The 23,777-nt window shown below is 33.5% G+C and overlaps 1 protein-coding gene across 1 annotated transcript in view; it reads left to right on the top strand.

The window, feature by feature from the left end:
- The window catches only part of LOC126744778 (myosin-11), a 133,653-nt gene extending 116,148 nt beyond the window's left edge, over nucleotides 1–17,505 (top strand). The window contains exons 17-18 of the mRNA XM_050452326.1: nucleotides 1,922–2,088; nucleotides 17,324–17,505. Of these exons, the coding sequence (XP_050308283.1) occupies nucleotides 1,922–2,088; nucleotides 17,324–17,431 (275 nt within the window). The 3' untranslated portion in view covers nucleotides 17,432–17,505. The remainder of the gene's footprint in view (nucleotides 1–1,921; nucleotides 2,089–17,323) is intronic.
- The last annotated feature ends 6,272 nt before the right edge of the window (nucleotides 17,506–23,777 follow it).

The raw sequence follows: 23,777 nt of genomic DNA, 5'->3' as shown, positions 1-23,777 counted from the left end.
AAATTAACATTCTTCTTGGCAACATATTCTTTTAACTCGGCCCGAACTAACTCAATGGGATTGAGATCTGGGTGATATGGAGGTAGCCGTAGTACGCCATGACCTTTTGCATTAAAAAGTTCGTCTATTTCATACCTTTTGAATTTTGGTTTATGAACCTTTATTATATTATAAAGTTGTGGCTTTAATAACTTATCATCATAAGATATACCTCTTCCCCGTAACCATTGTTGCATTTCCGCTTTCTTTGTTAACGATGTGGGTGATTTTTCGAGTTGTTTATTATGGTACGGTGGGTTATCAATTACCACAACAGACCTTGGTTTTAAATTGGGAATGAGATTCTAAGAAACCCACTTTTTGTAGTTCTCATAATTCATGTCATGATGGTAGTCGCCACTTGTGCTGTTCGATTTCCATCTAATATAGGGATTAGGAACAAACCCATTTTTGCCACCTGCATGCACTATAATAAGGCGTGGTCCCTTGCCTGTTGGTTTTTTTAAAAGAGTCACCGCTCTATCCTTTTAAATGAGTATGTGATGAGTGAATGTATGTCTCGTCCATGTATATTAATATCACGCTCTTCTTCCCTATATTGACGCATCCTTCTAAGAAACTCAATTCTCAACAGTCTTATAGGTTGACGTTCCATTAATATTTTTTTATTGGTGCTAAATTTCTTCCAACAAAAACCAATTTTATGGACTTTTTCGGACTTGGACCTTTCGCAAAGTCTCTCTACATCCTTGATATCCAGTATCTTGTACGATTTTTTTATGTACTGCTTTTAATGTCGGAACCGTCTTTTCTGTAAAATGGTAATTAATGATCGTTCTTCGCAAAATTCTTCGATCTGCGTCGTCAAGGCGAATTTTAAGTTTTGTGTTTTCCTTTGTTCTTGTGGGGGTTGAAAATGATGTTGATTGGGCATGTTTTAACTCGTTTTGCTTCCTTTTTAACTCGCCGAATACTTCTAAGCGATACACCTGTTGCTGCTGCAACACGTTCTTGAACCTAAGGAATAAGGGTTTTTATAAATCTGTCAAACTTTATAAGTTTTATTATATTAGTTAAGATAGCAGTTGCATTAAAGCAATTTTTCAAATGTATGTAAATAACCACAAAATTAACTAAATCGCTAGAATTAGTTACGACGACTTTGGGCGCCTAATACTTTATTTGTTAATTTAGTTTCAAACGACATTTTAAAATAGAAAACTCTATAAGAAAAAACGCACGATATATCAATCCCTTAATCTATCGACCTATTATAAAATTGCGATGTAAACAATGTGAAGACCACGAAAGCAACGCTTTAAATGAGCTCCTATCGGTCTTACCACCGCGCACCCAACTCTCAGAGGCCAAGACAGTTTGGTTAATTAGTATTTGCCGAAAGAGTTCTGTAAGTGGCGCCCTCCAGAAGTTTGGCCATAAAAAGTAACAGAGCGTTGCTTCCCATACAATATAGAAAATCTTCCTGTACCGAGTTTTATGCCAAAATCGAAAAATAGAAAATAAAATGGTAACTTTGACACCCTGCATCTTGCCAACTATCAACTTTTTGACTAAGGTATGTTTAAGTAAATTCACATATTTTGGTCTATAGTATCTCCAATTTCGAGATTTCTTCTTCTCTCGAACCTTTCGCAGGCTCCCTGTATAGATTTAAGTTGTAAAATTTAACTTTAGTTTCTTTCAAGCCTACACTAAAGGTGGGAAGATTTTAAGTTGATACCCTGTATATTTTATTTTGTAGAATTTACTTTATTTCTTGGGTTTTACCTTACGCATTCTATCCTAGCTTCTTTTTTTTTACTAGTAGAGTACACTTTTTTAAATTTAGTTACTTTGTATTATAGATATAAAAAAGTGTGTTTTTTTTAATTTACATCCTGTACAACAATTCTCCTTACAGTAATTCCTCCCTTGGTTTACCCCGATCTGGGGTGGCCGGTTTTGGCAGGAACAGCCAGCGTTCCGGCGCCCCCTTCCATCCCCACTTTGGCTGACAGACTGCACAACTATAGACAGCATGTTGCCCTGGCCAATGCACAGAGTACCGTTGTTACACACGCCTCTCAGGTATGATTATCACCTTGACTGTTGTAGAGAACATGCCAGGGGGTATTTCTTGTTCTGAATCACTATCGTCCCTTTCGTAGTGATCCAAAGCAGAAAAAATCCAGAAGCATCTCCTCTAAAACCTAAGTAGCCTGTAAAAGAATATACAGGGTGACAATTTCAAGAGTAGCCATGGCTTATAATTTTTAAACCGTAAAAGATATAAAAAAATGCTTAAAACCGTTTCTATAGTAACAAGGGGGAACCAAAATGATGAATTTTTTAGGGATATACTATCATCCCCCTAACCCCCAGAGCCACCCCCTTAAAAATTTTAAATTGGAAGGGTAGTCGAGTGATACCTTGTTTGAAAGGTCTATTAATTCCCTATATTTTGCCGTCTTACTCATTAAAATCAATGCAACCATTTCCGAGATATGTATGTCTATTTAAATGTTAGTCAATTCATTTTACTATCAGAATAAAAATATTTATTCTGATACTAAAATGAATTGTTAAAAGCCAAAACAAAACTCCAATAAATACTACACTTGTACTGAAATTATTGAATTGTCGGAATGGTATTTGGCGATGTAAAAAAAAGGAAAATTTTCGATGCCTGCCATTCTCGAAATATTTGTTGTTTTTTGTTTATTTAAATTTTGCCTTAAAATGTTCAATTTTTGGTTTGGTTAGTAATATCGTGGTTCTTTTTGTGATTTAAAGTTCTCTCACTGCTCTAGTTTTATTTTTACAATGGTTTATACGATCGCCGAAAGAGTTGAAATGATATTTATTTATGGTTCTCAAAATCGCTGTTTTCGTAGAAGTGCCACAATATTTAATGAGAGGCACCCAGATAAGCAGGTTGGGCATTATTACATCCAGAACTTGGTAAGAAAATTTGAAGAAACTGGGTTTGTAGGTGATATAAAGAAAAATCAGCCAAGAATACTGGATGAAGCAACTCAGATTGAGGTTCTTGGGCATTTTGCTATGGATCCTGGTATGTCGACTCGTCAAGCAGCAGCTGCCACAGGAGTGTCTCGTGAATCAGTACGAAAGATATTAAAAATTAATAAATTACACCCTTACAAGCTACAGATTGTTCAAGAAATTGGTGATGACGATCCAGACAGGCGGATCGAATTTTGTGAAGTAATGACCCAAAAAATAATAAATGAGCCACGTTTTATAAAAAACATTTGTTTCAGTGACGAGTGCACTTTTTATTTAAACGGTAACGTTAATAAGCAAAACTGCCGTTACTGGAGTGATGAGATTCCCCATATTTTTAGGGAAGGGCACACCCAATATCCCCAAAAAATAAATGTGTGGGCCGGAATTTTAGGGAATAATATAATTGGGCCATTGTTTATTGATGATAATCTAAATGGAGAAATTTATGCTGAAATGTTAGAAACAACTGTTGAGCCTTTAGTAATAACGGAATTGGAAAACCAAAGGGATGAAAATGGAGGTCTTGTTCTTGATGAAAATTTATTGCATTTTCAACAAGATGGGGCCCCACCACATTATGTATTGCCTGTTAGAGAGTGGCTAGATAATCATTATCCAGACCAATGGATTGGTAGAAGAGGACCTATTGAGTGGCCGCCAAGATCGCCAGATCTCACCCCTCTCGATTTTTTTCTTTGGGGTAACCTAAAATCGGTCGTTTTCAAAACGCAGCCTGCCACCATTGAGGAGCTAAAACAAAGAATTACACAAGAGTGCCGATTATTAACAACTGAAGTTTTTAGAAATGTTCGTCAAGAGTTTGAAAACAGATTGTACTTTTGCTTGCAAAATAATGGAAGCCACTTTGAGCATTTAATAAAATAATTAAAGTTCAATGCAGATTTTTATTGTTTTAAAAATAGAATAAACGCAATATTGCAGAGTGTTTTCCTAGTTCTTAACCATTTGTACTAATGTTCAAATGTTAAATATTTTATGACATTTTCAAAATATGTTAATTTTATAAGAAATTAAAAAACACTTAAATAACCTTTAATAAAATAATAAAATTGGCATAACTCTAAAATAAATGCATTGATTATTATAAGTAGGATCGCATAATATAGGGAATTAATAGACCTTTCAAACAAGGTATCACTCGACTACCCTTCCAATTTAAAATTTTTAAGGGGGTGGCTCTGGGGGTTAGGGGGATGATAGTATATCCCTAAAAAATTCATCATTTTGGTTCCCCCTTGTTACTATAGAAACGGTTTTAAGCATTTTTTTATATCTTTTACGGTTTAAAAATTATAAGCCATAGCTACTCTTGAAATTGTCACCCTGTATATCACAGATTCATGGTTATCCTAAATGTGACAAAACCTAGGAAAATTTCGTTCCTACAAAAAAGAAAAAGTTCTTACATCGTGTTTTCTCAATGTCTTATTCTTGAAATATTTTACTTATTACGTAGTAATACAGAGTGATTAAAAAAGAGGTGTAAAAAATATAATTGAAAAAATTGCCAAAACTAATTCTTATAGTTTTTATAATTTTTTCGTACTTTAAAAATAAATGTAAGTTTGTTAAAGGTTATCTTTTAAATAGTAAAATTAGTTAAAATTATAAAAGTGCTATAATTCTATTTTTAAGAGGACCCCGGACCGACCCACGTTTACAGCTTTCGTGATGTTGACTTTCTGACGGATTAAAATGGTGAGAAAACCTTCGGGCCTTAGTGCGGGTATACACGATCCGGTTTTAAAGGATGCAGTAGAAACGGATGCGTTTCTACCGCATGAGATACACTACCGCACAAAAGTATTTGCCCACATATGACTGTTTTAAAGTTATAACTAAAAATAATAAACCGATCAGTTATTCTTATAAAACGGTTTATTTATAACAAAATGAATATAAACAATTCATTTTTCAATTAATTAAATTTAAGAAAATCAAATTTTGGATTCATCTACATGTCCGTCTCGATTTTTAATAAGAGCTTCACAGAGTTTCGGTTGTCTTCTAATTAATTTGTCCAAAGTTTCCTGAGGTATGTTGTGCCACTCTTGGATGATCCTCCACAAGTCTTCTTTTGATGTGGGGTATGATTTACGCACTTGTCTATCCAGTTCATCCCACAGTAATTCGACAGGATTGAGGTCCGGTGATTGTGGGGTCCATACCATAACTTTCAGAAGATGTTGCCTTTGTAATTAACCTAAATATTGTTTGCACAATTTCGACGTGTGCTTGGGGTCATTGTCATGTTGAAAGATGAAGTTTTCCCCAATTATTCGAGTACCAGAAGGAAGTACATTGTCACTTAAAATTGTTTTGTAACCCTCTTTTCGAAGAATTTCCTCTATTCTAATTAGATCGCCCACTGCAGATCCTCCGAAGCAACCGCACACCATCACCGAACCACCGCCGTATTTAACTGAGGCCACCGTACAGTTCTCAGCCACCCTTTCATTGGCATAACGGCGAACAAAAACTCGCCTCTTCGTTCCAAAAACCTCGAATTTCGACTCGTCACTCCAGAGAACTTTCTTCCAGTCATCAATGGTCCATTCTTTGTGTGATTGAGCCCTTTCAAGTCTTTTCTTCTTATTAACATCCTTCAGTAACGGTTTTGATACAGCTAAACGTCCTTTAACACTGACCGCTTTTTTACGCTCCTTGTTGATTTTTGCTGTGATTTCAGGGGCGGTAAGGCGTTTATTGCATTTAATTGTAATTATAATATTTAAATCCTCCTTTGAACTTATTGCCTTTGGCCTTTCCGATCGAGGTTTGTTGCTAATAGTCCCTTCTCTGGGGAATTTCCTAACATTATAATCGACAGTCCGCCTTGGAATTCCCAAATCCGTTGAAATTTGACGGTTAGTCTTTCTAGCCTTATGAAGTCCAATGATAATACCTTTTGTTTCTACCGATAACTCTTTTGTTTTAGCCATTTTAAAGAATGTTGAAAAACCAGCAAAGAAACCGTGACAATCGTCAATAAGCAAACGAAATTATTTACCAATGTTACACAAAATCAATTCTTGAAGACTAAGCACCTTTAAATGTTTCAAATTTCATCGGAAACGAGCTGTAAACAGATTAGTTTTTTAGAAGAAGTGCATATTTTCACTACATCGTTTATTATTTGCAAGACTATTTTCAAATACTCAGTGTTTTTCAACGAACCATAGTTGATAGATATGCTGTTTAAGCATACAATAATATATGTATTTAATATATGTTTAAACATACAATCTAAATATAGGTATAAAGATAAGATTTTTGTATCTAATTTAAAATATTAAAAAGAATACATGATGGGCAAATACTTTTGAGCGGTAGTGTATACGCGATACAGACTAACGCAGTGTAAACGGATATGCACTAAGAAAAATTCCAAAATTTAATTTCTTTGAGACTTTAATCGAGAAATAATGTCTTTATTGCTAAGAATTATTTGTAGGTCTTGAAGCATAAGATTTTTTTCGAGAGTCAGTATAACGTAAACATTGAAGGCATCCATATTTTGAAAGTGGTGTAGAAAAAAAAATCGACAAATTTTATACAAATATTCGGCAGTATAATGATAAGTTTTTCAATATATTACAGAATGTCTAAAAAATCATTGGGCAAATTGTTAACTGTGCTAAAATAAGATATTTAATGTAATAATTTAGGTGAAAATTACTAAAAACGCGCGTTACAACCGGAACGTGTCTCGCAATATATTTGAGTACGTGTATTGGCTATGACTATCCTTATTGCTGTGACGAATTAGAATTCAATTTCATAGATATAATAAAATTAATTTAAATAATGAAATACAAGAATTAAAAAAATAACTTCTTTAATTTAGTTAAACAAAATGATTTCAATCATTTCAATCAAGGGTGTTCATTTGAAAACTCCCCAGCACGGATTTATCGAAAACCACTATTTAAAAAAAAACGCCGAAATATGTCAAAAGGTTTGTCAAGGTTGGGCAACTTTCTAACCTAAAATTACTTCACTTCCTTTCACCCTCTGCCACCCAGTGTCATCCCCTTAAAAATTTTAAATGGCAAGGGGTATCGAGTAATAGCTTGTTTAAAAGGTCTTTTATTTTGACGTTTGATTTTTTTAAATCGGTCGATTCGTTTTCGAGAAAATTAGAAAAATCTTTGTTTATCTTAATTTGTTCAGATAGAAAACAAAAACATGAAAATATCAGTTTTTATTTCAATAAGTGTTCGAAATGTTGCCCGTTAGGGTTTGCCAAATCTACAATTCGTTTATATTTTAAAACGGAAACTACCAACATAAACAGCAATTCCGAAAATTAGACGTGGAAAAAACTAAATAAGAACTTGAATTTTTTTCCGCATTCTTTTCATCAACACAGATGTCCTGGGCGAACTGTATTTATTGTTATATCTGCTTAGTTATTTATAGTTGCTAAGGAAAATAAAAAATTTATTTTGCCGCCAGTTACATTTGTGACAGTCTTGGAATAGTGAAAATATAGTTGTTGAATTGAATATTTTACTTCCAAAATGGTTTACACGCTAGCCGAAAGAGTGGAAATTATTCTAATTTATGGTGCCCAAAATCAATGTGCTCGGTAAACTGCCGTCATAGGTATGTTTTGGACCTTGTTACTAAGTTTACTAAAACTGGATCTGTTGCAAATAAAAAACGTGATCATCGGCGAATTTTGGATGAAGCCGCTCAAGTTGAAGTTTTGGGTCATTTTGGAATAAATCCTAATACTTCATTACGCAAAATTGTTGCTGCCACTGGTATTTCATTAGGCTCTGTTCATACAGTTACCAAATTTCATCCATTCAAAATGAAAATATTGCAAGAGTTAACCGAAGATGATTTCGATAGGCGAGTTGAGTTTTGTGAAAAAATGACTGAAGCGATTAATGATAATACTATTCATGTAAAGAATATCTGCTTCAGCGATGAATGCACATTTTATCTAAATGAATTTGTTAATAAGTATAACTAGATAAGGGAGTACGTAGAGTAACTAGAGTAACTAGATAACATAAGTAGATATTGGAGCAATGGAAATCCTCATGCATTTGTAGAAGGGCATACCCAGTACCCTCAAAAAACTATTGTATGGGCAGGCATTTTAGGAAATAAAGTGATTGGGCCATTATTTATTAACGGAAATTTAAATTGAGACATTTATTTGGATATGTTGGAAAATACCATCAATCCGCTTATCACTAAATCCATTGAAAACCAAATCGATGATGATGGAAATCCTATACTTGATGAGGCTGAAATATATTTCCAGCAAGACGGCGCTCCTCCTCACTATGTTCTTCCCGTTCGGCAATGGCTAGACGACGAGTTTCCAGATAAATGGATAGGGCGAAGAGGGCCTATAGAATGGCCTGCTAGATCTCCTGATATAACGCCGTTAGACTTTTTTCTATGGGGTCATTTGAAATCTATTGTGTTTACTCCCCAACCTGAAACTTTGGATGAACTTCATCAACGCATCATCGACAGCTGCCATGATATCCCACAACATGTTTTTGAAAATGTCCGTCAGGAATTTGAACATCGCCTATATCATTGTTTGGCCAAAAACGGGCAACATTTTGAACAGTTATTGAAATAAAAACGAATATTTTCATGTTTTTGTTTTCTATCTGAACAAATTAAGATAAACAAAGATTTTTCTAATTTTCTCGAAAACGAATCGACCGATTTAAAAAATTAAGCGACAAAATAAAAGACTTCGAAAGACCTTTTAAACAAGCTATTACTCGATACCCCTTGCCATTTAAAATTTTTTAGGTGATGATCCTGGGGGGGCAATGGGTGAAAGGGGGTGAAGTAATTTTAAGTTAGAAAGTTGTCCCCCTTGACAAACCTTTTGACGTATTTCGGCGTTTTTTTTTAACAGTGTTTTTCGATAAATGCGTGGTGGGAAGTTTTCAAATGAACACCCTGTATAAGTAACTCATTATGACCATCCCGTCATCCGTTGCCGTTGAAACCGGATCGTGTATACCCGCACTAATGGTTTTTGTTATTGGATCCGTATTTAAAATAAAATAAAGTTGTTGGTAAGGGTGTAAACAGATTTTATCAGGTTTCCAAATGTGGGAGATTGTGCTAGTTTTTAGGTTCTGCTAGTCACTTTTTTCTTTTTTTTCCCTGTATATCCGTTGCTATTCCGAGTGCAAGGATGTGGATGACAGATTATTTAGAGGCACTTCATTGTGCAATTTTTTCTTCATTTAGTTATAACATTGCATACCCTGTATCTTTTCTACTTACCCTGTATCTTCCACGGTATCCAATATCCCCATGGACATCATGTATATTCATTACTGGGCCAAAAAAATTGACTTTTTTTTCGAAAATATTGTTCAAGATGACAAAAAAATATATCATGAAGGCCCTATGGTTAGAACCTTTGGTGTGACGCTCAAATTACGAAACAGTTTTACCACTAACCAAAACTCTTTACTTTTACTCTCGACGCGTGTTTCGCTAACAATGTTAGCATCTTCGGGAGAGGATTGAATCTAAACTAAAACTACATACAAATCTCTGTATATACTAATGATGTAACTAATCATTAGTTGCAAACTATGAAGGAAAAAAATGTATGTGCACATATATTTATTAGTGTTACATAGGTACGGTGATTTTTCGGTCACCGGTGTTAATTATAACAGTGATTTGTGTTACTTAGTGACTGAGTATTAATAGGAAACACATTATTTATGCAGCTCTTATCGGATATTTATTTAAAAAAAATAAAAATATAAACTTTTCTAGTTTACGCTAGTTTACTTTAAGTAAGTCTCTCTAGTGACTTACTTAAAGTAGAACTTTCTTCCCAATAAAGAATTAGCATTAAGCAAAGCTAGTTCAGATTTGTTTGAACTTAATTTGTTCCTATGGTCACTTAATATTAACAAAGTTTTGAAGTTGTAAAGTGTGGGCAAAACATCCAAAATGTTTCCACCCTAATTCTTTGATGATAGCGTTTTTAATCTTGAAAGCGATATCAGAAATTACCAAAATTATTTACAGTAAGTTTGTAACAGATTCCAATCTGATATAATTTGGTTTATTGTTGCAACTAAAGTTTGGCTTTTTTGCAACGACAAATGGTGATGGTATGTTGGTACTAGTACTACCCATATTTTCATATGTAATGCTGATAGGATTTTTTACTTCGCTATTTGGCGGTGATTTAATGTAGATAAAGACACTGAGGGATATTTAGAGGTAATATGTTGTGTTAGATTTGAGTTAATCGTTTTATAGGAAAGTCTTTTATTGCACATAATAATTACATATAACCTCTTTTTTAGACATGTTCTAAAATGAAAATTAAAAAAAAATTAAAAATCTTTTTACGCACTAGTGCGTAAGTAATTTGTGTGTATGTGTAAGTAATTTGACGTTTAGTTGACATTTAATTTATAATTTGCTAAAAAATTTCAAATTTCCCATTCATAAAAAAGGATCTTTTACATATTTGTTATACAGGGTGTTTCGTTGATCATGTTACAAACTTCTAGGGCAGATAGAAAACGTCAAACGATAAACAAAAGTTCATATAAACATGGCTCCGGAAAAGCTTCCTCAGGGAGCTAGAGCTCTTTGAAAATAACCTTTAAAAACTAGTTTTTTTTAATAGCTACCGCAACCAATTTTGGGAGGTAAATTATTGTTAGTACGTTTATTCTTTTGAACCTACTAAATAAAAAAAAATTTTACCAGGCGCTTCAGAATCAGGGGGGTATTTGGTAAATTTAGGCCCATTCCTTTAAGACTTTAATTTCTGCCCGTTTGGGCATTAGATTATGATGTTCCTATGCTTTTTACATAAAAAAGGTGCTCTTAGTAAAAGTCGGTAAATATCACCGTTTTTGTGGAAATTGACTAAAACCAAACTAAAATACAGCACCTGAATTAATTATTTTAATAATAATAATAATGCTAATTCATTGCCACTGTCAGTATTTTTTAAATTTGTCACTGTCAGTATTTTTTACATGATATTAATTCCCTTTTTATTACGGTTAAGTAATGCTTTATATATTATACTTTTATACTTTTACTGAATACGCCGATATGCTTTTAATTTATGGGAATGAATGAGAAGTTCGATGTAATGGTAGAGCTGCTTCTCGACTATATGAAGAGCGGTTTCCCGAAAGGCGAATCCCAGCTCACACACTTTTTGAAAGGGTCAATCAACGGCTCAGGGAGACTGGCTCCGTTAAAATAAAACGCCAAGATAATGGCACGCGAAGGAACATCCGAATCCCGGATTTTGAGGAAGAAGTGCTTCAGCGATTTGAAGATAACCCATCAGTAAGTACTCGAGCAGTAGCTGATGCGATGCATGTAAATCATGTTAGGGTATGGAATGTTGTTAATGAACAGCTTCTTCGGCCCTACCACCTGCAAAAGGTGCAATCATTAGGACCCAATGATTTTATGCCCCGCGTGAATTTTTGCCAGTGGTTTCTTGACCGGTGTACAGAAGAACCTCAATTTCCAAAATATGTCCTTTTTACGGACGAGGCTTTATTTACAAAAGAAGGCATTTTTAAATTCTAAGAATAATCATGTGTGGAGTGAGGAAAACCCTTATGGGATTCATTTTAGGAGTTATCAACATAAGTTTTCGGTCAATATGTGGGCCGGCATTGTTGGAGAACGCTTAATTGGTCCAATTATGTTGCCTCCTCGTTTAACGGGAAATATTTATTTAAATTTTTTAAGAAATGTACTGCCAGAACTATAATATGATCTGTCCCTAAATATACGACAGAACTTATGGCTACAACACGATGGAGCGCCAGCTCATTTTTCACTTATTGGCCGCAAGTTTATAAATGAAAATTTTGGAAGGCGCTGGATTGGCCGCGAAGGCCCTGTCACCTGGCCAGTGCGCTCACCAGATTTGACACCCTTAGATTTTTTTCTCTTGGGGGATGAAAAGTCTCGTATATGAAACTCCAGTCAAGTCAGAAGAAGACCTGGTGGCCAGAATTTCCGCAGCTGCTGAAGTAATCCAAACCACCCTGATATTTTTAACCACATCAACCTTAATATGGTGCGTAGATATGATAAATGTATCGATCGTGGCGGCCGGCATTTTGAGCAATTCATATTTTAAGTTTATTTTTGTAATACCAATCTTTAATAAAATTTGTTTACGTTTCTAAAATTGTTAATTTGTTGGTTTTTTATTACACTTAAAATCATTTAAACATTTTATGCCTCAAGGTAATTAAAGTGACAGTTAATTAATTTGAGTACCAATTTAATAAAGTGGCTACCTTAACTTTTTTTAAACATTTATTTTTTATTTACGCCAGATTTTTTTTTTAATTGTTTATTAATAATAATAGGTAATTAATTTTTGTATCTCATAACTTGCTTTTCGTCAATTTTCACAAAAACGGTGATATTTACCATTTACCTACTTTTACTAAGAGCACCTTTTTTATATAAAAAGCATAGGAACATCATAATCTAATGCCCAAACGGGCAGAAATTAAAGTCTTCAAGAAATGGGCCTAAATTTACCAAATACCCCCCTGATTCTGAAGCCCCTGGTAAATATTTTTTTTATTTAGTAGGTTCAAAAGAAGAAACGTACTAACAATAATTTACCTCCCAAAATTGGTTGCGGTAGCTAAAGTAGTTCCGGAACTATTAAAAAAAACTAGTTTTTAAAGGTTATTTTCAAAGAGCTCTAGCTCCCTGAGGAAGCTTTTCCGGACCCATGTTTATATGAACTTTTGTTTTTCTTTTGACGTTTTCTATCTGCCCTAAAAGTTTGTAACATGATCAACGGAACACCCTGTATAAATAACTATTATATATACACATGGTCTAAATAGACAAACCGTTATTTTAACTTTTTTAAAATAAAACTGGACAAATTGACTCATAAAACCGATTTTTTTCCCATCATCCCCTGGTTTTTTTAAAAAGACATATTTACTTTGTCATGCCAATTTATCAATTCATTCATATGTATTTATTTAAATATTTAAAATATTAAAAAATTTAATTTCCCGATTAGAGAATGTACAATTAAAATGTCACAACTAGCGCTGAATTAACTAAAATTGCTAGAATTCACACAAAAAAATACTAGAAATAGAAAAAATACATGCTCCCTTATTTGTTTACCTTATTTGTTAAAATCTAAAATTAAAAGCCGTTTTACTTATCTGCGTTGACCAAATTTATTGAAATATTCTTAATTCAAAAAAACAATAAAATTATCAAAGAAAAGCGGCACGTTTGTCCTCAATCGGTATGGGGTCGAAACCTACAAACGAGGTTTATTATATGTATTATGTATATTAATACTTTATCAGCATAAATCACCATTTTTCATCATATATTTTTAAATAATGATATTATATTATATTTTCGGTGGTCATTGAATTCTGTTGTTGACGCCAATTCGCTGATTGCAGTATTCGCTCCGATCACGGATCACCGTATTTATAAGAATGTATCTTGTTGTTGATACCTTAATTAAAGGTAATTTTATTCTCTACATAGCACTATTTTTATTTTATAAATTCGTTTTGAAGAAATACGAATAAACGTAGCTAACGTAGAAGTTCGTAAACGTAGATGTTCAAAATTTTTCACCTTCAAAAGTTTAAATCTTGTTGCAATTTTGTTGCCTGCATAAATTTTCTTTTTTTTTTGTATTATCCAGTTGTACTCTCTGATAAAAAAAAAAATACATTCCGAAAATTCCAGTTATTTTGCAGGAAATACTATGTACATACTTTTAATAATTTAGTTGTTTTTATCGGTGTTGTGTGTTGAAGTGAGCAATAACAACAGTAGCACGAAGTATTTGTTTAATCTAGTCCTGGTGATATTGATAATATTGATAACAATGGCTAGCCGCAAGAAATAATTGAGTTGGTGGGTTTTTATTATCAACAAAATAAGTATGCTAGAGCAACAGCACGTGCTTTTATTGGTAATCATCCGGATAAAAGGGTAAATGATCCTTATGTAATGGATTTTAGCATCTGGTGAGAAATGAAGTTGTAGAAATTGCAGTGTTGAGTCATGTTGAGATGGAACCTAATACATCTGCTTAAAAAAATGTCTTCCGCATCTGGCGTGTCTAAAAGTACTGCTTACAAAATGTTAAAATTATAGGAATACCATGCCTACAAAATGAAACTAGTATATGAGCTAAATAAAAATGATTTTGATTGTCGTGTACAATTTTGTGAGTACTTTAGTGATAGGTTAAATCGTGAGAGAGTTTTGTTGTCTATTTCTCGGACGAATGCTCTTTTTATTTACATGGAGAAATCAATAGACACAACTGCCGATACTGGAGCGAAAATCCTCATTTATTGCGAGAAACACATACGCAGCGACTCAAAAACTTAATGTATAGGCTAATATCTTGGGAGATCATATTGTTGAATTTTTTTTATTAATACAAATCTTAGGACTGAAAATTACTTTAAACTATTGCAAGACGCCATCAATCCTAGAATAACTGAGTTACTTGAACAAGATGATAACCTACTGGAAAAGGAACTTATGTTTCACTAAGATGGGGCATCAACACATTATACTGCTGCCGTTCGTCATTTTTTGAAAGACGTATTTTCTGGACAATGGATTGGCCGCAGAGGTACTGTAGAATCTCCTGCTTGATCCCCCGATTTTACCTCTTTGGATTTTGTTTGATGGGGTCACCTAAAAACCAAAGTCTTTGCCACAAGGCCGGACTCCCTTGAAGATCTTCAAAATAGAATTGTTAACGAATGTCAGTAAATAACGCTCGAAATGTTCACTAATGTGCGCAGACGTTTTGAACAACAATTGTATTTTTGTATGGAGGTCAGCGGAAATCATTTTCAACATTTAATAAAATATATGTTAGATACTTCTTTTTTATTTAAAATAAGGTTTATTTATTTACTCACATTTATTCATATTTCTTGAGAACGAATTGATAAAATAAAAATGACTTAGACCTATATAATACCTATATATATAATATCTAGGAAACCTCCTTAGACCTATAGTAAGTTTTATCGGTTCTCCTATTTATCATATCTTCAAATGGATTTCTGAGATTTTGGACGATGCTTTCCAAAGAGACCATTATTGTGTGCGCAACTCTTTTGAATTTTCTAATTTCATCCAGTCCATAACTCTCCCTAAAAATTATATATTGATATCTTTGAACGTGGTATCTCTATTTACAAATATCCCTTGTCAATTGATCTAACTAGTGATATTATTTTCAAACGATGGTCAGTAATTTCACCCAAAACCACACTAAACTTAAGTGACTTTTTGAGCTTGTTTGATTTTTGTATTGAGAGTAGCTATTTCGAATTCAACAGAAATTTGTATCAACAAACTTTTGGACTTGGTATCAGTAATTGTATGTCACCCATTTGCTCAGATATAGTGATGTCAGAATTACAAAATACTTGCCTCAGTAAACTATCTTTTTATGTGCCATTTTTAAGAGCTATGTCGATGATATTCTGATCTTCATACCTACAGGGTGTGAGGGCGAGATTCTTTAAGTTTTTAATTCGTTTCATCCAAGAGTACAGTTTACTATAGAACTTGAAGACAATCACTCTATCTCATTTTTAGATACTAGAGTCATAAATAACAACAATAGACTCCTCGTAGATTGGTATCAGAAACCCATATTATCAGACAGATTAATAAACTATCTTTCGAACCATCAACTCAAACAAAAAATCTCGCTCAAGCCAACAATTTCAATTTTGAATTTAAAATAATTACCCAGTTTCCCTTATTAAAAAGATACTATATAGTGACCCTACTACACATCCGTCAACCATTACTAGAGCCGCAAACCAAGCGTACTTTAAGATTTCGTATGTCAAAGGTTTATCGGAACGGTTAGCTCATCCTCCTAACTGCGAAAAAATAAAAATCGCTTTCAGTAATATCAACACTATAGGATACAGAGTACTTAGTAAAAAAAAAGGTAAAACTCCTATACAATTGCAGTCAGGTGTTATATACAAAATTCCTTGTAACAACTGTGGCAAGAGCTATGTAGGACAAACTGGTAGATATCTTAAAGAACACAAAAGAAATGTGCTAAACAAAAACATTCTTTTGATTTTAATAACATACATATTCTGGATCTACAAAAATTCTTAATTAAACGCAACATAAGTGAAATGCTACATATTAAAAAACATAATACTGTCAACTTTAGACGCGACCCTGAAAACTGAAGTTCTGCATACTCAAATTTAATTTATAAATTACCTACTTAAATACTGCATTCAAGCAACAACACTCTATTCCTAAAGTATTAAACCATAACTATTATCATTTTTTTATATACATATTATGTATACGTACATAAACACACATTTCTCTCCTGTAGTTTTTACCCTAATAGTGAATTTCTCTGGTCTACCGGTCTGTTCCATTTTATATATTTTATCAGATTTTAATTGTAATCCCCCCTCTACGTAAACGCCTTCTAATGTTATCTACGTTTTTATCCCTATGATATGTGTTCTTTTAATTTCACGAGAGAGAACTACGACTTCGGTAAGTGTTTTTGAAAGTTTCCTTTAACCCTTCCCCCTTCTTGAACCTCTATGATATGCATACTGCGTTGATAAGAATAAAAAAATAAAAATAGGGCTATGTAAATAATGAAATTACCTTTAATTTAAGGTATCACTCGACCCCTATTCCCATTTAAAAAAATTGACCTCTGGGGGTTGAGTCAGAGAAACGCAATTTTTGTCAATAAATGTCCTCCTTAATATTTTCAGGGTAGACTGTTTTGGCACGGACACCCTGTACATTCTTAAAGAGAATTTAATAGTCTAAAAAATGTCTCTTAACGTTTTTACATAAAATCATTCCTTCAAAAGTTATTCACAATTTATGTTAAATATTTACTATTACTAATTGTAATTAATGTAATTACATTGCTTCTTCTACTGCACAGGCATCGTCCGCAGGCCTCGAGATAGTCGCAAAGTCAATATCACAAAAGCTGTAAACGCAATACGCTTCGGAGTGCTCTTAAAAAATTGTCAAATTAGAACCTGATTTCTTTTTAAAACTCGGCTAAAAAAAAGTATAGACTTATTAATTCACGCTATTCAGATTTCAGAAAATTAACTGTTTTGACGATATGCCTTATTCTAAATAATTACCTTATGAAGCCCATATTTGTACTTGTGATTATACCCTATATTTCTTTAAGTGTTACTTTTTTTAGGGAGCGACAACAACTCTAATTGAACGAACCAGAAATCTAAGGCATTGGCTTAGGCAAAACGGTACTGAGCCTAGTGTTGAAGGAAATCCTTCGCAGACAAATCTTTGAAATGTTTCTTTATATGTTTTAAGTTAAGGCTACCAACAAATATTGAGAATTAAATATGAGCTTGGTGCAGTTGATACGAGCCAATGAAAATTTATTATGTTATATGAAGCTAAGAAAATTAGGTAATGCAACTCAACTATCAGTCTAATTAACAAAGTAGGATTTGCACTTTTTAAGATTCTTATTCGTATAAAGTTATATTATAACCAGTAACTTTAACATCGCGTTAATTATATTTTTTGATATGGCTTAAACTTGAAAGTATTAAAATGACATTTTAACAATTTAGCTCATATAAATAAGTATACAGGGTGGCCCAGGTAAAACAATATTAATTTTAATAGGTGACAAACAAAAAAAGTAAAGATTATTATTTAAAAAAAATTTGCAATGACCAACTTTCTTATGTGTGCCAATCTTCGGCACCACTGATATTAATTTTTTTACATTTCTAGTATGATTTTAAAAACAAAAATTGTTGTAATGTTGGGTTATTCCCATCAGAACAGGTTCGGGGGTAGCACTACGTGCCCTTATTAATTAGACACAGCTTGTTCTGTTCATAGCTCGGAATATACAGGGTGATTCAAAAGTAAGCGGCATCCTTTCATTGACGTAATCCTTGTATGAAAATAAGGCAAAAAGTTCATATTAATATGGGTCCGAAATTGCTTCCTAAGGGAGCTACGCCCCTTTGAATAGGACCCCTTGAAGAAGACAATTTTTTCTCTATAACTTTAACTCTTTAAAACCCTTTAGAATTAAATTTTGAAAATTGGTGTACTGCATAAACATTTCGTTGTGAATAAGATTCTAAATTCAAATTTTTTAAATTTTATTCAGGTGCGTCACATGCGGGGGTTGGTAAGGGTAAAACATCCCTTTTTCTTTTACTCTTTAGGTTATTGTGATTTTGTTTAAAAATTATAAAATTTTAGAGTCTTATACGTAAAAAAGGTACTCTTAGTTCAATTCGATAGAGCGTACCATTTACGAGAAAAGCGACTTTGAAAATGTTCTGATTGCGTATGTTTATTGATGAAAATTAATTCGCATTACGATCGACAAAAAAGACACTTTTTACTCACATTTTATTTAACAATTTATAGAAAGTGTTCAAAATTATTACCATTCGCGTCACGGCAAGCTCTTAATCTTTTTATTAGATTATGGTGCACACGTGGTAGAATTCTTGGATTGTTTTTAATTATCTGAAATCCTTCCTCTATTCTTTGTCCGAGAACATCAATATTGGGTATAGGGCGAAAATAAACTAGTTGTTTTAGGTGTCCCCATAAATAAAAATCAAGGGGGTTTAGGTCAGGAGACCGTGGTGGCCATAACACTGGACCCCCACGACCTACCCAGCGGTTTTGATAAGCATTATTTAAATGTTCTCTAGCGAGAATGCTAAAATGTGGGGGAGCACCATCGTGCATAAACCACATTTGTCCTCGTAATTGAAGTGGTAGATTTTCTAATATTTGTGGTAATTCATTCTGTAAAAAAATTGTGTCAATTTATTCATTAAGTCGTTGCGGCATAAATACAGGTCCTCTAAAATGCCCATCGATTATTCCCGCCCACACATTTAAACTAAACTGCTGCTGATGTGCCTTCTGTACCGTAGCATGGGAATTCTCATCCGTGCATAGGTGGTTGTTGTGGAAATTGAAAATTCCGTTTCTTGTGAAGCCGGCCTCGTCAGTAAATAAAATTGTCTTCTCAACATTTTCAAAGGCAACGCGGTTTTCTTCTAGCCAATTACAGAAGTGTACACGAGGAAGGAAATCTCGCTCTTCCAAAGCCTGAACCCGTTGAATATGATAAGGGTAGAGTAAAATATCGTGCAAAATTCTCCATACGGTTGACTGAGAGGACCCTTCTTGATTTGCGATGATGCGAGTGCTCAAAGATGGATCTTCTTCAATACGATCTAGTACGCGTTCTTCTAATGCTAGGGTTCTGGCATTTCTTGGTTGCCCAACAACTTCCTGTCTTTGAAATGTTCCTTAAGCAAAATTTGCACATTTTTGAATTTACCTGTTTCCCTTAAATTACGATCTACTCTTGCGAAAACCGTACGGTGTGGCACTCGTCGATTAGGAAATGCCTCATGATGCAATCGTCTTGCTTCAACACAATTACCAAATGCTCTTCCAAACATAATGTGAATATCAGCTTTTTCTTGATACGTAAAATCCATGTTTGCTTTTTAAACTTAGAAACACAAAGTATCAAACTCAATAAAGGCAATGCCCTTCTTATTAATAATAAATAGTAATTTGTAAAACACTCTATGAAACTAATTTTACTTTGACAAAGTAAATTGTATTTTACAATAACATTTATCAGTCATTTAAATGCCGAAAACCAAAAAACAACCGCCAACTTCGTTTTAAATGCGTATCCAGTAATTTTATTATGTATTAAACATACGCAATCAGAAAATTTTCAAAGTCGATTTTCTCGTAAATGGGACGCTCTATCGAATTGAACTAAGAGTACCTTTTCTACGTATAAGACTCTAAAATTTTATAATTTTCAAACAAAATCACAATAACCAAAAGAGTAAAAGAAAAAGGGATGTTTTACCCTTACCAACCCCCGCATGTGACGCACCTGAATAAAATTTAAAAAATTTGAATTTAGAATCTTATTCACAACGAAATGTTTATGCAGTACACCAATTTTCAAAATTTATTTCTAAAGGGTTTTAAAGTTATAGAGAAAAAATTGTCTTCAAAGGGTCCTATTCAAAGGGGCGTAGCTCCCTTAGGAAGCAATTTCGAACCCATATTAATATGAACTTTTTGCCTTATTTTCATACAAGGATTACGCCCCTGAAAGGATGCCGCTTACTTTTGAATCACCCTGTATATATTCAATTAACGTTCATCAAAAGTACAGTCGCCGAAATATTATACTTCGGCGTAATAATACACCGTCATGGTCATCAATAATTTAAGTACATTGAACCGATAAGTAATGCATACACGTATAGATCTACTTATTTCCTAATATGTTATTATTGCAATTTTGGAGTATTATAATTTGGTATGGCTTGAAGGTGTCAATGGCCTCTTATATTATAACAATGAATTTGTCGCAATTGTCCTATTAAGCAATATAGTGTAAAACAATATAAAATACAATTTTTTGCTGCAAAATGGGGCGGCTTTGATCATTTTAAAAAATATTGTCAATACCGGGTTTGTTTTTTTATGCATTTTAAATTCAAAAAGTATGAACTTTTTCTTAAAAAATAAAAATTAAAAAAAATTAAATATAAAAAAATAAAAATAAAAATAAAGGGCGTCTTTGATATCCTCTGGAAATACGTTTAAAATGAACTTAACATGTATTAAGTGATGTTTTAAAATCGGCGTTATAGTTTTTTTGATATAGGATATTTTGTTTTGGTGGCCATATGACTTCACTACTACATTTTACTTTTTAGCATTTTTATTAATAAAAATAACACACCGAATTATAAAATACACACAAAACCACGTTTACAAAAGACATACCGCCCTACAAGAATAAAAACAAATACTTAAAAATAGAACTAAAACCTATTTAAAAATTCAATTTTTTTTTAATTTTTTGCACATCAATTTTTTCTCAAATTTTATCTCAGAGGCTCCATCAACAAAATGCACAAACGTATATCTTTTGGCACAAGCTTAAAAGTTGTTTTTTTTGTTTGTCGACTTAAAGCTAACGACTGTATATTCAGTTTCTGAAAAGTATTCTTGAATTTTACCCAGATTTATAACTGAACCATCGCCATTGGTAGAAATATTTTCTGGCTCCAGCATGTGAAAAGCTTCCTTGGGTTCTCCTGAACTGCTGCTATCAATAGAAGCAACACTTTTTCCCGGTTCTATATGGATGCGTTTTCTTTTTCGCTGAATTCTTTGACTATTTTGGCCGCCAAAATGATTTTCCTGTAGTAATTTTGAAAGATCATGTTGGATTGTTAGGGTTTTCGTTTTCTAATATGCCTTGAATTTTGTCGAGGATTTTCCTGGGATTAGACTGATGAGACATAGTGGATAGCCGAAAAGTCCTTAAAAAAGATGTAATCCAGGTAGTTTGCGCCGTAAGATTGCTTTGATCTAACTTCTTTACAAATTCTGGCGTAACCAGATGGAAGGTAAATTCCTCTATTTCTCAATTTATCCCCAATAGTGTTTTGTACACTGTCGACCTCCATTTGGGTATGGCCGCCTTTTTCCAGATAATGCTTAGTAATTGTGATTTTTTTCTCGATCGCAAATTTAAGCAGTGTGTTTCCTAAAACAGTATTTCTGTTTTGATATGTACAAACACTGCTTATAATAACCACCGAATTAGCCTTATGTTTTTCTATTTCCTTTTCAAGGAATTCTGAAACACAAGTCTGTGTTCAAGTATTGAAAATATTTGAGTTCCTTTTTAGGAGAATTTCTCAAAACGATTCGCTGTAAATTAATATTAATATAAAATAAAATTATTAGGAGAATTACCACAATTACTTGAGAGTACTGTATGATGCGACTGAAAGTTGTCGTTACCATTGTTTTTTGTCTCATTACTCTGATTTGCGTTTTCAGTTTTTCTCTCATTTCGCTGAGGCACCTCATTGTGAAGTAAACTTGAGTGTTTATTTTGACATATCTTACATCCACTGGAATAGGACAACTCTATAGCCTCTGATGAAATGTTAAATAATTAGAACACAAAGCCATTCTTTTAACCTCCAAAATTCGTTTTGATCGATATTTTTTTTAATTTATTGCAATAGTAAATAAAGTGAAGCTCTTTGCAAAAAGCACAAGAGATGGACTTTTTATATTCAGTCTTGCTTAATGAGTTGAGAAATGAGTTTGAATGAGAGTGATCTTTTTAAAAGACTGAGTTGACGATGTTTTTTGAATTTAATGCTTCTTATGAAGCATTTAATTGAATTTTGAGAAATCTGACTAATATGTTCAATAGAACCGACATCAGCATCCATAATTATATTCAATAGGATTTATCTCGAAATTCATATTTTCAGTAGGATTTATTTCTGCATTTAGATTTTACCCTGCTTGCATCTCGTAAGCACTCTGAACAATAGCAGCTTTTGGAAACCACTTTTTAAATTTTCCTCCTGGCCCTCTGTCTAAATGATCGAAATAAAAATGAAAAAATCCTTCTTGGGAAGCTTTTGACCTATGTGATTCCTTTGCCATTTAACAAGCTTCCTGTCCCATTCAGATTAAATAGCTGCTGTGGGTGGAAGCTTAAGAAGAGCTACTTTGTTCGCTATGGCAGATTCAACAAATTTCATGTCACAATAAGTAGTATTTTTATCAAAAATCAACAGAATGGGACGCTGTGGAACACAGTTTCATAAAAAATGGTCACCGAAATAGATACAGGACCAGTCCTGATGAAACAACTCTCATGTTGTGGAACACTTGATTTTTGGGTGGAATCCATTGTTCCCAAATGTTCTTGCCCTTAAACACTCTAAGATGTAGTAACTCGTCACCATCAGCATTTCCACACATGAGCATCTCAATGTTTTCATTACCGTCGGCAAGGTACCTTGTTAAATACAGATGAAAAGTGGGTGGCAAAGAGGTTTGCAATAGAAATACCGGTATCAGCCCTAAGTTTATGAAGGAACATATCATTTGGAACAGTAGAAGCGCCTTGGTTGGAATGAAGCTTTACAAATTTCCAAAAAGTTTTGCTGTCGTTTTCTATTGCATTTTCGGCTTTCTCAATGTAATGTCTGTAGCATTCACTAGATAATCTACAGCACTCAGAGCGTAAAGCACTAAAATTTGAGTAATCAGTATTTGATGCCGATTGTCTGTACCTTCTGTGTGCTATTTTTTTTCTGAATTCGAGACTTATTAATTCTTTCGAAAATCATGGGGGGTAGGTTGTAAAATAAAGGTCAAGAATTGTTCCATGATCATTAACCACTGCATTGAGCTGCATTAAACCTAAAAAAGTGAATGTGTTACATAAGGTTTTTAAGTTTTAATAAGGTTTTTCTTTATCGAGCTGTTGCTAGTGTTGCGGTCCCTTCTATACACGTAGTAGTTGGAACTAAGGAATTCATTGTCGTTGACTGCCGGGTCCAGACAGCTGCAGATAGTGAAGAAGCTTCAGAAGAAGTCCCAATGATGACAGTGTGCCTGCTAGGGTTAGCTCGATAAATAGAATGTGGTGCTGGCCTGTGATTTTGCTTCATAATTGGCCTCAGCCATTGAAAAACTACTAGGCCTGGATCTAATTGGGTCAACTCTTTTTGCATAGGTATGGGCTACTATTTCTGTTTCTATATGCAAAGAAACAGTAT

This window comes from Anthonomus grandis, chromosome 14 (genome assembly GCF_022605725.1).
Source record: "Anthonomus grandis grandis chromosome 14, icAntGran1.3, whole genome shotgun sequence".
Lineage (NCBI taxonomy): Eukaryota > Metazoa > Arthropoda > Insecta > Coleoptera > Curculionidae > Anthonomus > Anthonomus grandis.
The sequence above is the reverse complement of the archived record's forward strand: the minus strand, read 5'-3'. Positions and strand labels throughout refer to the sequence as shown.